Source organism: Mercenaria mercenaria, chromosome 1 (assembly GCF_021730395.1).
Source record: "Mercenaria mercenaria strain notata chromosome 1, MADL_Memer_1, whole genome shotgun sequence".
In the NCBI taxonomy this organism is placed as follows: domain Eukaryota; kingdom Metazoa; phylum Mollusca; class Bivalvia; order Venerida; family Veneridae; genus Mercenaria; species Mercenaria mercenaria.
In genome coordinates this window covers 102,637,573-102,649,211 of record NC_069361.1, presented here as the reverse complement: position 1 = coordinate 102,649,211, position 11,639 = coordinate 102,637,573, and the positions used below count along the sequence as shown (strand labels likewise).

General features: G+C 36.4%; 1 protein-coding gene across 1 annotated transcript in view; it reads left to right on the top strand.

Annotated features, from left to right (window-relative positions):
* Positions 1-10,059: 10,059 nt before the first annotated feature.
* Positions 10,060-11,639, top strand: part of LOC123528513 (nidogen-1-like) — a 29,356-nt gene continuing 27,776 nt past the window's right edge. Inside the window, exon 1 of the mRNA XM_053519027.1 lies at positions 10,060-10,574. Coding sequence (XP_053375002.1) covers positions 10,353-10,574 — 222 coding nt within the window. The 5' untranslated portion in view covers positions 10,060-10,352. The remainder of the gene's footprint in view (positions 10,575-11,639) is intronic.

Here is an 11,639-nt window from a genome sequence, read left to right as displayed (position 1 = left end):
AACGCTTGATGGATCTTCATCAAACTTGGTCTGTAGCATCACTATAAGGTCCCCTCCAAATTTTGTTCAAATGGGGGCCCTTGGCCCCTTTTAGGGACCGCTAGAGCTTAAAATAGAAACACATTTAAACAAATTTTTCACATGAACCGCTGGATTGATCTTCATCAAACTTACTCTTTAGTATCATTATAAAGTCCTGTATCGAATTTGTTCAAATGGGGGCATTTGGCCCCTTTTAGGAACCGCAAGAGCTAAAATAGAAATATGTTTAAACAACTTTTTCTCATGAACGGCTTGATGGATCTTCATCAAACTTGGTCTGTGTCATTGTTATATGGTCCTCTTCCAAATTCGTTCAAATGGGGGCACTTGGCCCCTTTTAGGGGCCACTAGAGCTAAAAATAGAAATAGCTTTAAACAACTTCTTACCATACACTGCTTGATGGATCTTCATTAAACTTGGTCTGTGGCATCAGTATATGGTCCTCTTCCCAAATTTGTTAAAATGGGTGCACTTGGTCCCTTTTAGGGGCCGCTAGAGCTAAAAATAGAAATACCTTTTAAACAACTTCTTATCATGAACTACTTTATGGATCTTCATCAGACTTTGTATGTAGCATAATTATATGGTCCTCTCCCAAGGTTGTTCATATGGGGGCACTTGGTCCCTTTCAGGGGCCGCTAGAGCTAAAAATAGTAATACTTCTACTAGTCTTTTTTTTTTTTTTTAATTTAAAATTTAAAAAAAAAATTCTTTTTTAAATTTAATACTTTGTCACAAGCAAAATCTAATTAGGTCAAAGTCGGCCTCAGGTGAGCGACGTTGGCCCGCTTGGGTCTCTTGTTTCAAGAACTATCTTAAGTTCCACCAACATAACAGACTAAAATCATATGAAAAGTGATACTTTATTTGATTATTTTTCATTTGAACGATATGAAACCCTGTTTACATAGTTGACATTGCGGAAAACCTATTTCATGGAACTTTTTAAATACACTTCAAATGTAAATATTCACCCCATGTGGTTCTGGGACGATCTATGTATGAAAAGAATTGGAACCACTGCCTTACCCTTGCATGATCGTAAGAGGCGACTAATAGGGTCTTAACACTTGGTTTTGCTGTAACTTTATGATTACAGCAGGTATGCAAATTTTGATTCCATACCTCGTGTTTTTATTTCGATGTAAATGAGATGTGAAACCAAAATCTGTAGTCCTGTTTGGCGCCATATAACCTATACTGTGTTGGTGCGCCGTAAAACCCAAATAAATAAATAAATGTAAATATTCATCAATCTCTGCATACTACCAACACATCGAGTGTTACAGGCTGGACCAAGTGCATGCTGGAAATATCAGTGTGAAGAGTGAGAGTAATAATCAGAACCTGGTAATAAATATTGCAGTGAAACTTTGAAAGCATTCTGGTCAAGTAGACCTAATAAGAACAGAGTAAAACGTGGATGTGAAAACATCGTACACCGGACTAATATTGAATCTTTACCACAGTCTGCTGAACTGGTCAGTGGCAGGTATGGTTGCGATGTTACTAGGAAGTTGGTTCCAAGTGGTGACTATGTGGGAAACGAGTCATTTTGATAACCTAAGGCAACGTGATTATACCTGGTTAGTCCGACAGATGCATGCATATAAGATGGACGGCTGATTGCTGCAACATGAAAAACATAATGTCTGAAGTCTAATCACCGATGTTCTAAAGACTGCCAGCAAAGATCTTCTTGCATCGCTGTAGCACTCGGAAGACGGGAATAATCACGCTTCATGCAATGTAAGAATAATCCAAGAGTTAGCATGTGTTGTTATTCTCGAGATGTGAGTGTTATAGTTTAGGACAGAAGAAAGATCTAGCCCAAGATACTTGGTATGACAGACTCTAACACTTGGTCATATGAAGATAGTAGTCTGCCCAATGGTGTAACAGAAGTTGCAAACATATCATAAAAAATAGACGAATAAAGGGCCATAGAGCCCCTGAAAATCACTGGACCGTCACATGACGATAATTTGCTTAATGATAAGACTTCGTTCTGATAACTCCTGTAAGGTTTCGTGAAAATCAGTCCAATTATGTAAGAGACGTGGCTAAAACATGAATAAATTAACGAATCAAGGGCCATAACTGTGCTGAAAAACACCAAACCAGAACATATCCACAATGTGAGCATTTCAGCTTGGCAATGGTCACTTCTGAGAAGTTTGGTATAGTTCCTCCTAGTGATAAGTTGCCTGAACAAGGTAAACGACAAAAATTCAAAGTCCATATATAGCTTCGCTGAAAATCACTGAACCGGAACAGGCACAATTAGGTTTTCTACTTATCCCTCCTGTAAGGTCTGATGATATCCATCCAACAATATAAGTGGCCAAAACATCATGAAATTTGATTAATCAAGGGACATAACTCCGCTGAAAATCATCGAACCGGAAAATGCGGACAAAATGCATACTGAAGCCTGACACTGATCACTCCTGTAAGGTTTAGTGGGAATCTGCTCAATAATATAAGTGGCCAAAACATCATACAATTTAATGAAACAAGAGCTGTAATTCCGCTGAAAATCATCAAACCAGAATATACCGATGACATCCACAACTAGGCTTGGCAATTTTTACTCTTGTTTTGTGCAAATCCGTCCAGTGGTGTCGAAGAAGCTGCGTGGACAAACTTTGAGACAGACTTAACGACCGGCAGGCAGACGGAGATCGCTTAATCATTATTTGAATTTCATCCCTGTGTGAATAAAGATAATTCAAAGTATACTTTCTTGATTACGGGATTTTTCATTTAAGGGTGACATGAATATAGCCTTTAATTTACGGCTAAATTGAGTTTAATTCCGTTGTTATCTTTGCTGTGTTTCAGTATTACAAAACATTGTCTCCTATTTTCAATCAAATCTGTCAAAACTTGTCAGAGATAAAAAAAAACAAAAACAAAAAAAACAGGTGATGAGTTAGAAAAGTTGTTGTGTATACAAGTTTCCCTCAGTCTACTAAGCAAATAGCAGTCAATCATAAATAAGTATGTACGCTACTCCCATTCTCGTGTAAGTCAAATGTTCCAAGTCGTATGTATGCAAATAGTCCCCCAGTTCCATAGATACACTGTATATATCAAATGCTCCAAGTCATAAATATGCGAGGTGTTCCCAGCCATAAGTATGTCAGTTAAGCTCCAAATGCTGCTCTCGCAGGCTGATCCCAGTCATAAGCCATTAGCTAATTATCTCTGGCAAGCATGTTTCTTGCTCGAAATTTCGAGTCAAAACTTTATATACTAAAATAAAAGTTGAAATTCATAGTTACTAAATCGAAATTGTCTAAGTATCTTGCTTTCTTTTTTCGCAAAATTTGAACGTCTGTCCGTCTGTTGTTAAAAGCCAAAAATGTTAATGGACTACTTTAAATTATGACGCCACAGAAATAAAAACTCGTAAGTGAATAACAGCATTTTTAGCAAACTAAAAAAAATGTATGATTTGTTTTAGTTTTCTCACTGTTGATATCTGTTTACGAAATTGTATTTGCGCCTTTTTACAATTGTCATATCTGCTACTTATGACCTATCTACCATATTATTGTATCTTAAATTACATGATATGCAGTCTGAAAAGGTTTCAAGTCACAGATACGATCTTTTTCTTCAGTCGAAATTTGTTCAAATTCAAATGTTTGCCTGTGTTATCATACAATTTTAAAATGTGACATGGATTTTGTAGCATAAGCACTAATGATCATAATAATCATCTGTTTTCTTCCCAATACGTTTGTGTTGTGGAAAGAGAACCAAAAGTTGTTTGATTCCCCATCCATATCATGCGTCACTTTTAACTGACTGCACTGGATGTGCCACATGCTTTACCGGCCTCCTTCCTTGATAAATGATGGACTGCGGGTATTGGTGGACCTGTGCTCTAAACACGCTCCGAAGCCAACAAAAGTAACCTCTTCAGTAAGTTTTGCCGTGGACATCTGATATTCTACACATCTTAGTTGACTGCGTTTACATGCATTTCATATTCTGACTCATCCTGTTATTTATACATGTTGAACATGACGATACAGTACATCCTGAATATGTTAATTAATATTACCACAAACACTTTCTCAAATTTGTATTCCCATATTTGTGTTCACATTCTGTTTTACAATAAATAAATGATATACATGTTTGATGCATATACAAATAAATTATTCCGTGTTCATGTATAATATAGTCATGTATTATGCATTATGCATGAAATAAATTGTTGTTTTTCCAGTTGGCATGCGAGTTCGTACACTATTATGCATAAAATAAGTTGGTTTCTAGTTGGCATGCAACTGTCTTATTATTTATTGCAGTTCGTAGGAACAACAAACACAAGTCCTGTTACAAAGTCAGTTATCTCTATTGAATATAAACTCAGTGCCAGAATAATATCAAACTAATGCTATTAAAATTAAAATTGAGCCGCGCCATGAGAAAAATCAACATAGTGGCTTTGCGACTAGCATGGATCCAGACCAGCCTGCGCATCCGCGTAGTCTGGTCAGGATCCATGCAGTTCGCTTTCAATACCTATAGCAATTAGAGAAACCGTTAGCGAACAGCATGGATCCTGACCAGACTGCGCGGATGCGCAGGCTGGTCTGGATCTGCTGGTCGCAAAGCCACTATATTGGTTTTCTCATGGCGCGGCTCAAATGTCTATCCATATCCACACTGCAGATAACACTTTCCTCTAATTTCACCCTACATCTCTTTCATGTTGTACACTTTTCGCAAAATAGTCTATGATTAGTGACACCGTTGGCTTTCCTCTCCTACTAGGTTTGCAACATTCTCGCATACCAGAGGTCTACCATTGTTCGTCTTGGGATTTTGACGTATCTCTGTCGGGTGGGAATGAGTTTGCAAAAGGTCAGCGGTAGTCTTCGACGGAGGTGCATGCTGAAAGAGATAGTAAATGAGTTAGTTTCAAACGATTTATGGTCAAGTCTCAAAAACGTTGACTGAAAAGCCGGATTTGAAAAGATTACTTTTTTGTGGAAGAGTTTAAAGTAACTGACTGGCAATGCGTAAAGGACTTACCCCCGGAACGAACTGGCCTCCAGTATGACAACGAAAAAAAGATATCAGGAAAATATTAATATATCCTTAAGAAGGCTTTGAAACTGCTGACCGACTATATCTTATATGAGATTAAGTTGTACTTATATTTTCTGGTCGCCGGTGATAAGATTTTGAAGATATAAGGTACCATTGCCTTTGAAATAGCTGCCGGTCACAGCATCTTTGTACTTGCTTCACGTCACCGCATTCTATTTCAGTTCGTTATTTTAGTACAAATAACACATTCTAAAGAAATGTAAATGGCCCATGTATACATGAATGCAATGACCAGCCTTATGTACTGTATGTAGTATGCATGGTGCCTGCAGTGACACTGTGGCGTACACATTATTATGGAAAACTGTATTTGTATTTTGTTTTACTGTCTTAGCCTTATGTAATGAAATAAAAATACAACCGCCACTCAATACATGTAATTTGAAAACAGGACTATTGTTGATAATGGTAATAAGTACCGACAATAGTGTCTTTTAGACGTCTTTGCCTCGAGCTAGTCTCTCAGAAATAATAAATTACTTGGATTTGTAAACGTTTTGTTGACGTCGTAAAACATAGCACGAGACATATGACGTATTATAGCCATAATGATCGCAATAATTACGGTCTAAATAATTCTCTATAATTTGAGTAAGTGCACCGGAACAGGGCAACAAACTGTATCACTCAGTGAGGGTGATCCTTTATTCGTAGTGTGTGTGCCAGTTGTCACAAGTCATATGAATACCAGTTGTTCACAATTCTTTGTTTGCGGAATGCATCTAGTCCTGTATGTACCAGTTGTCCACCATCCCCTACCTCTGCGTATAGCCTGTATACCATTGCATGCTTTCCAACCGCTTCCTTTCATGACAATTGCTGTTAATTCAAAATATTTTCCTTCACCAGTGTCAATGTGTGGTTAACAGAAGATATTTGGTTTATATCAATTTCTTTTAGCTTGACTGAGATAAAACTTACTTACTTAATCCTTTTCGCCCTACGGTGTGCATAGGGCCTTTATCTATGGTGTTGGTTTCTGTAGCGTTCTGGTTTTTACATGGTAGGGGTGCTAACCCTACGCAAAACCCTCCACTTTTCACATCCGGGCTTGGGACCGGCATTAGCAGTGTTTGACTGCGATGAAAGCTTCAAACTAATTTGAATCATTTGTTTACCAGCTAGCCTTAGTCATTTGTATGTGAGTTGTCTCCAGTTCTTTGTATTCAAGTTCCATATGTCGTTTGAATACCTGTTTTGTTTTTAACAATCATTTGTATACTAGTTGCTTCTAATTCTTTGTTCAATTGTATGTTAGTTGCACCCAACTTTTCCATACGCCATTTGGTTCCAACATTCATTTTTAATTATTCGATACCTGTCCGTCTCCAAATCCTTTTACTACCAGATGCTCATCAGGTTTCATTATCTCTGCCTTTGCCAGATTTTTTTCTTCTAATTATTGGCCAGCTTAGTCCTTTCTCGATCGATACTTAGTTTGCTTTGTATCATTTTTAATTCCTCTTCTTATTCGCATGACATGTGCCTTAAAACGTTTGTATGTAATCTATATATCTACTCCAAGTTCTTGTTATTTGATTGCAAACATTTTCAGTAATTTGTATTCCAGTAGCCTCGGTCAATGTTTTTACCAGTTGCTGTTCGATATTTATTTATGATGTTGTGCATGTCTCCCTTTGCCTTTTTTATGCAACCGTATATGCTCCATATAATTTCCTTGTTATCTAGTTTATTCCTGTCCTTGGTATCCCTGTTTATTTTGTTCTTTATATCATACCGGGTGTTCCATATTTTCAGTTTCTCCAAGTACTTTTAGTTCATTTTCATGCGGCGGTCTTACATACTAATATTGCTTCTAGTCACTTGTCGTGTGTATGTAAGTTGCAACTAGTTCTATACCGGTATGCAAGTAGCGCTTCGTCCTTTCTGAGCCACTTGTAAGGCAGTTGCAACTGGTCATTTATATGCCAATTTCTGTCGGCTATGCGTATGCCAGTATCTGTTTCTGTAATCAGTTTTTCATTTTCCACTATAGGAGACCCTGCTTGCGTAGCAAGTCTCGTCGCGTCCAAGATTATTGTTTACAATACCATCAATTAAAAAAAAGAATGTTTAACATATTTGGTTTTAAGTGCAAAGGGGTTTTATGCCTTTCAGAAGGTGTTTAAAATGAGAGTCTTCGGTAATTGGAATTCTAGGCCGCCGAGTTTGTACACACCGGCTCGCAAAGTTAGGTGAGATTTTGTCTTATATGCTAATCAATATCCCAATGCTTGCAGTTCAAATGTTATATCAAACAACGCAGGCGCTTACATAGAAGAAAATGTTTAAGTTTGATATGAACCTCATATTTTTATTTCGATATAAATGAAGCCAAAAGATTTAGTCATGTTTGGTTCCATGTAGCCTATAAGGTATTGGTGTGCCGTAAATCTCCACGCCCCTAAACAAATCTTGGATCTATCATCTATGGTTTTTTGACTGAAGGCTTCTCTGCTGGATTGAAAGATGCACGTTATTCTAGTATTACTACTTCCTTTAGTGAAGGTGGGTTGATTATTCCGCTTTTCGTAAAATAGTGAGAGTTATTTTATTCATCCGGGCGTTGGCGTCGCCGCCGGCGTCATACATTGGTTAAACAAAGTTTTGCGTGCATGAAATGTCTCGGTAACTATTGCATGTAGAGAGTTGAAACTTCAAACAAAGTTTCCCAGGTGGCGTGCATATATCAAACAATATATCAGTAACATTTGAAACTTTACACAAGGCGTTCTTTCCATCAAACCTACATACATATCCATGTTAGATACTCTTAGTTGATTTATGCAAATTATAGCTCATTTTACGTAGAACTTCTGTTTTAAGTTTTGCTTGCAATTTACTATAAAGCTGCATCCCTGTAGCAGCTACATAATATTGGACTGAAACTTCACGCCATGCATCGTACACTTACATAAGCAAGTTAGAAAACCATTGGTTGCTTTTTATGTAAAATGTAGCATTCTTGCTTCGACTTTGAAAATGTGGTTAAAGGTATACTATGCTATATCTCAGTAACAACTACATGATATGCTGAACTGAAGTTTCTGAAGGTTTCCTGCTTATCGAACGTACTAGCATATCAAAGTTAGATAACTCTTAGTTGGTATGCTTTACAGGTTTTGACCCTTTTTACTTAAAAAATTAAAACAAAGTTTTGCGTACAACAAACTATCAAGCTTTATTTAAGTTACATAACTTTGGTTGACTTGTTCTCAATTATTGGCCAATTTGATTTAAGTTGTTCGTGCAATTAACTTTTAAACTGTAATTATGCAAGCTACCAAACCTACTCCTTTTCTATTTGGAACTTTTTTTACATGTGCGAAGAATTTGCGAGTAAATATGTATCAATGTCAGTATTACTGTGAAAATTTCATTTGAAAATCGAGCACAGACAGTAAAAAAGTATTTTCGACGCATAGTGTGGTTGTGCATATTAATGTCATATTTTATTTTAGATTTATGTACCCTTGATGAAAATTATCCCAAACTTTTTTGCGATTCGAACAAAACTTCACAGGGATGATCAGTGCCAGGCCTTATTACATATTCTGCGGGTCAGTTGAATGATCCTTTTCATTTCATTTTTTTTTTCAAAAACAACTTTCTAGTTACTATAGGTAAAATCAAAGAAATGCATAGTATACATTTTATATTATTTTACGCATTTTTAGTGAAATCAATGCGCTTTGCAATATTCATAAAATAATGGTACTGTCCACTGGCGCCAGATCAGAAAGAAAATGCCTCTGTACATGTTATACCCTACCCCTAGGTATTCTATAAGAACCATGGTCGTGAACGGGAAAATATACTAACCCATTTCAATCGCGTATTTCATACCTAAAACACGCAGTTCAGTAAATGTGTACTATTGATATTAAACAAGTGGTAATTTATCTTCCATTGTGTACCGGTCACATTTCTTCAGTACTTCTTATCTTAGAAAAACAACGTGTAGTTTACTGTTTTTCAACGTTACACAAAAAAACTTGCTTGAACTTCCCTGGTGAAGTTCCGTTCTAGATTACAAAACCATTCTGATTGGCTGATGTGAAAATGTATGTCAGTCGTCATTTTACTACACGTGTACGCTAAAATGTTTATATGCAGTATAAATGTGCAAAATGAATTAAATAAACAGAATAGATGTATACCAATGTATGATTTCAAATTCAAAATCATATACAAGATGAATTTCATTCATCATTTCGAGTCTTATCGTAAAACTGTGAATATATTGCATTCTGTTTTTGTTTGTTTACATTTCGCTTAACATGTGCACACTGCCGTGACCTCTAGACCGGATGTTCATTAGGGGAGTTCACGCAAGTTTTTTCTGTAACGTTGACTAAAGCATAAAATATATGGAACATCTCTGCAATATGGAATATTGAGACAATGTGACTGGTGCACGATGGAAGATAAATTATCGCTTGTTTAATATCAGTAGTACACATTTACTGAACTGCGTGTTTTAGGTATGAAATACGCGATTGAAATGGGTTAGTATATTTTCCCGTTCACGACCATGGTTCTTATAGAATACCTAGGGGTAGGGTATAACATGTACAGAGGCATTTTCTTTCTGATCTGGCGCCAGTGGTACTGTCAGTGTTTAAATTGTTCCGTCCTGTTTTAGCAAATGTTTTATTCAAGTAAATAAAATAAATATTAACCAAGATATGTATTGTTAGACTTACACACATAATTATGAAATATTTATCGGTTACTAAAATAAGTTTTGTTATACATGTTCAGATAAACTAAAAAAAAATAACCATTTACCCATCAATTCCGAAGCCGCTCTAAACGAGCGTACACATATCTACCTATTCTGTTAGAATGTAAAATGCATTATAGCGTGAAATTCGCACGCTTGATTGGCCAATCAGAGGTGCTGAGATTCTCTCAGTATGATTGTTCATCTCATCAGTGATTTAGATAACAGTGGATCGGATTAGGGCCTGTAGGGGATTATCCCGGTTATTTATTACTATTCTGTATAGTTTATTGGTTGTATAAATACCAACCGTGTTAGAAGTGTAGTGGAAATATGTAACATACATTTTGGAATTTAGGTTGGAATTTTACAGACATCATCAGCTCATCCGTCATTGGGAACTTTTTTTTATTCCGTGTTTCATAGGAAACTGGATATTTAGAGGAAAAAATGAGAACTAGATTATCAGATAAGATGTATAGTGTTATGGAAGTATTTCTGTTTCTTTGTGTTAGTATAAATTGTGTAACATCCGTTCCTCTAAGACTGTTTTACCCGTACGGCGCATCCCGCGGTGATACATCCCTTAGGTCCGAAGATGATGTCAGCTCACCAGAAATTCAACTCGAGACACCCGTGCATTTCTACGATGGATTTTATACTAGTTTGTTTGTAAGTATGCAAAAAAATTTCCTTCATTTCAGGTTATAGTTCGTTAATAAAAGAGTACGATCCTAATAAGGAGGTAAGATGGGTTTGTAGTTTTACGGGCTTGTAGTGATATGAGAGAATGTCGCGTTTGGCGACATGGGGAGTTTATAGATAGATTAGAGATAAGTTGAATAATTTATTTCAGTCTCATAATCTCATTTATACAATATCTTACAATGTGAGAAAAACGGTAAAGTTGTAATACTAAATACATTGTTAAGTCGAAACAAAAGCATCTGTTTAAAACCTATCGTTTGAAAAGTTATTAAAACCCATATTAACAGTTGTGGGGAGGCAAAGATGATATCTTTACTGCCGTTCTCTTTGCTTTCATCCGTACCCTGCAGGTCCCTATCTGTCCATCTACATTTGATTCTTCCTTTCACCCTGTATTTTATAGTTGTTTTTTTTTTTAATATTAAAATACGAATTAAAATTCGTGGGTGTCAATATAGACGGACATACATCCGTAATCGGATTATCTTTGAAGCCATGCGAGGGTCCATTCTTATATAAAAAATAACGCGTTAAAATGGCACACTGTACCATGTTTTCTTTGATAATCAGATAAGTATTGGGTGTGAAAAGTTGGCAGATCCTACATAGAAACATGCATACCTGTGTAAAGATGTTGTATCTTAACACATTTCTCTGGGAAAATTGTCTGGGAATTTTATATCTAGATCATAACGATATTACATCAAACTGGCACTTTTTACCTGGATATAAATCTGACATTAATCTGTTAATGGAAAGCTAATTACCAGATTATCGAAACACTTGATAGGAATTATGCATTATTCTACTGGTTATCACTTTATTTTCTAAGTCAAATACTAATACTTTAAGTTGACGGCAAATTTGAACAAGAAGAAATACACCACCAAATTTTATAGGGATAACGTATTCACTAAATTCGGGGGTGGTGTGCGTGTGTGGAGTGGTATTTTCAGCCTTGGGTGATTTGGCTGGGGGATTTGTTGTGGGTGCTGGGTGAGATTAGGACTTTATCCTGCGTTCAATTTT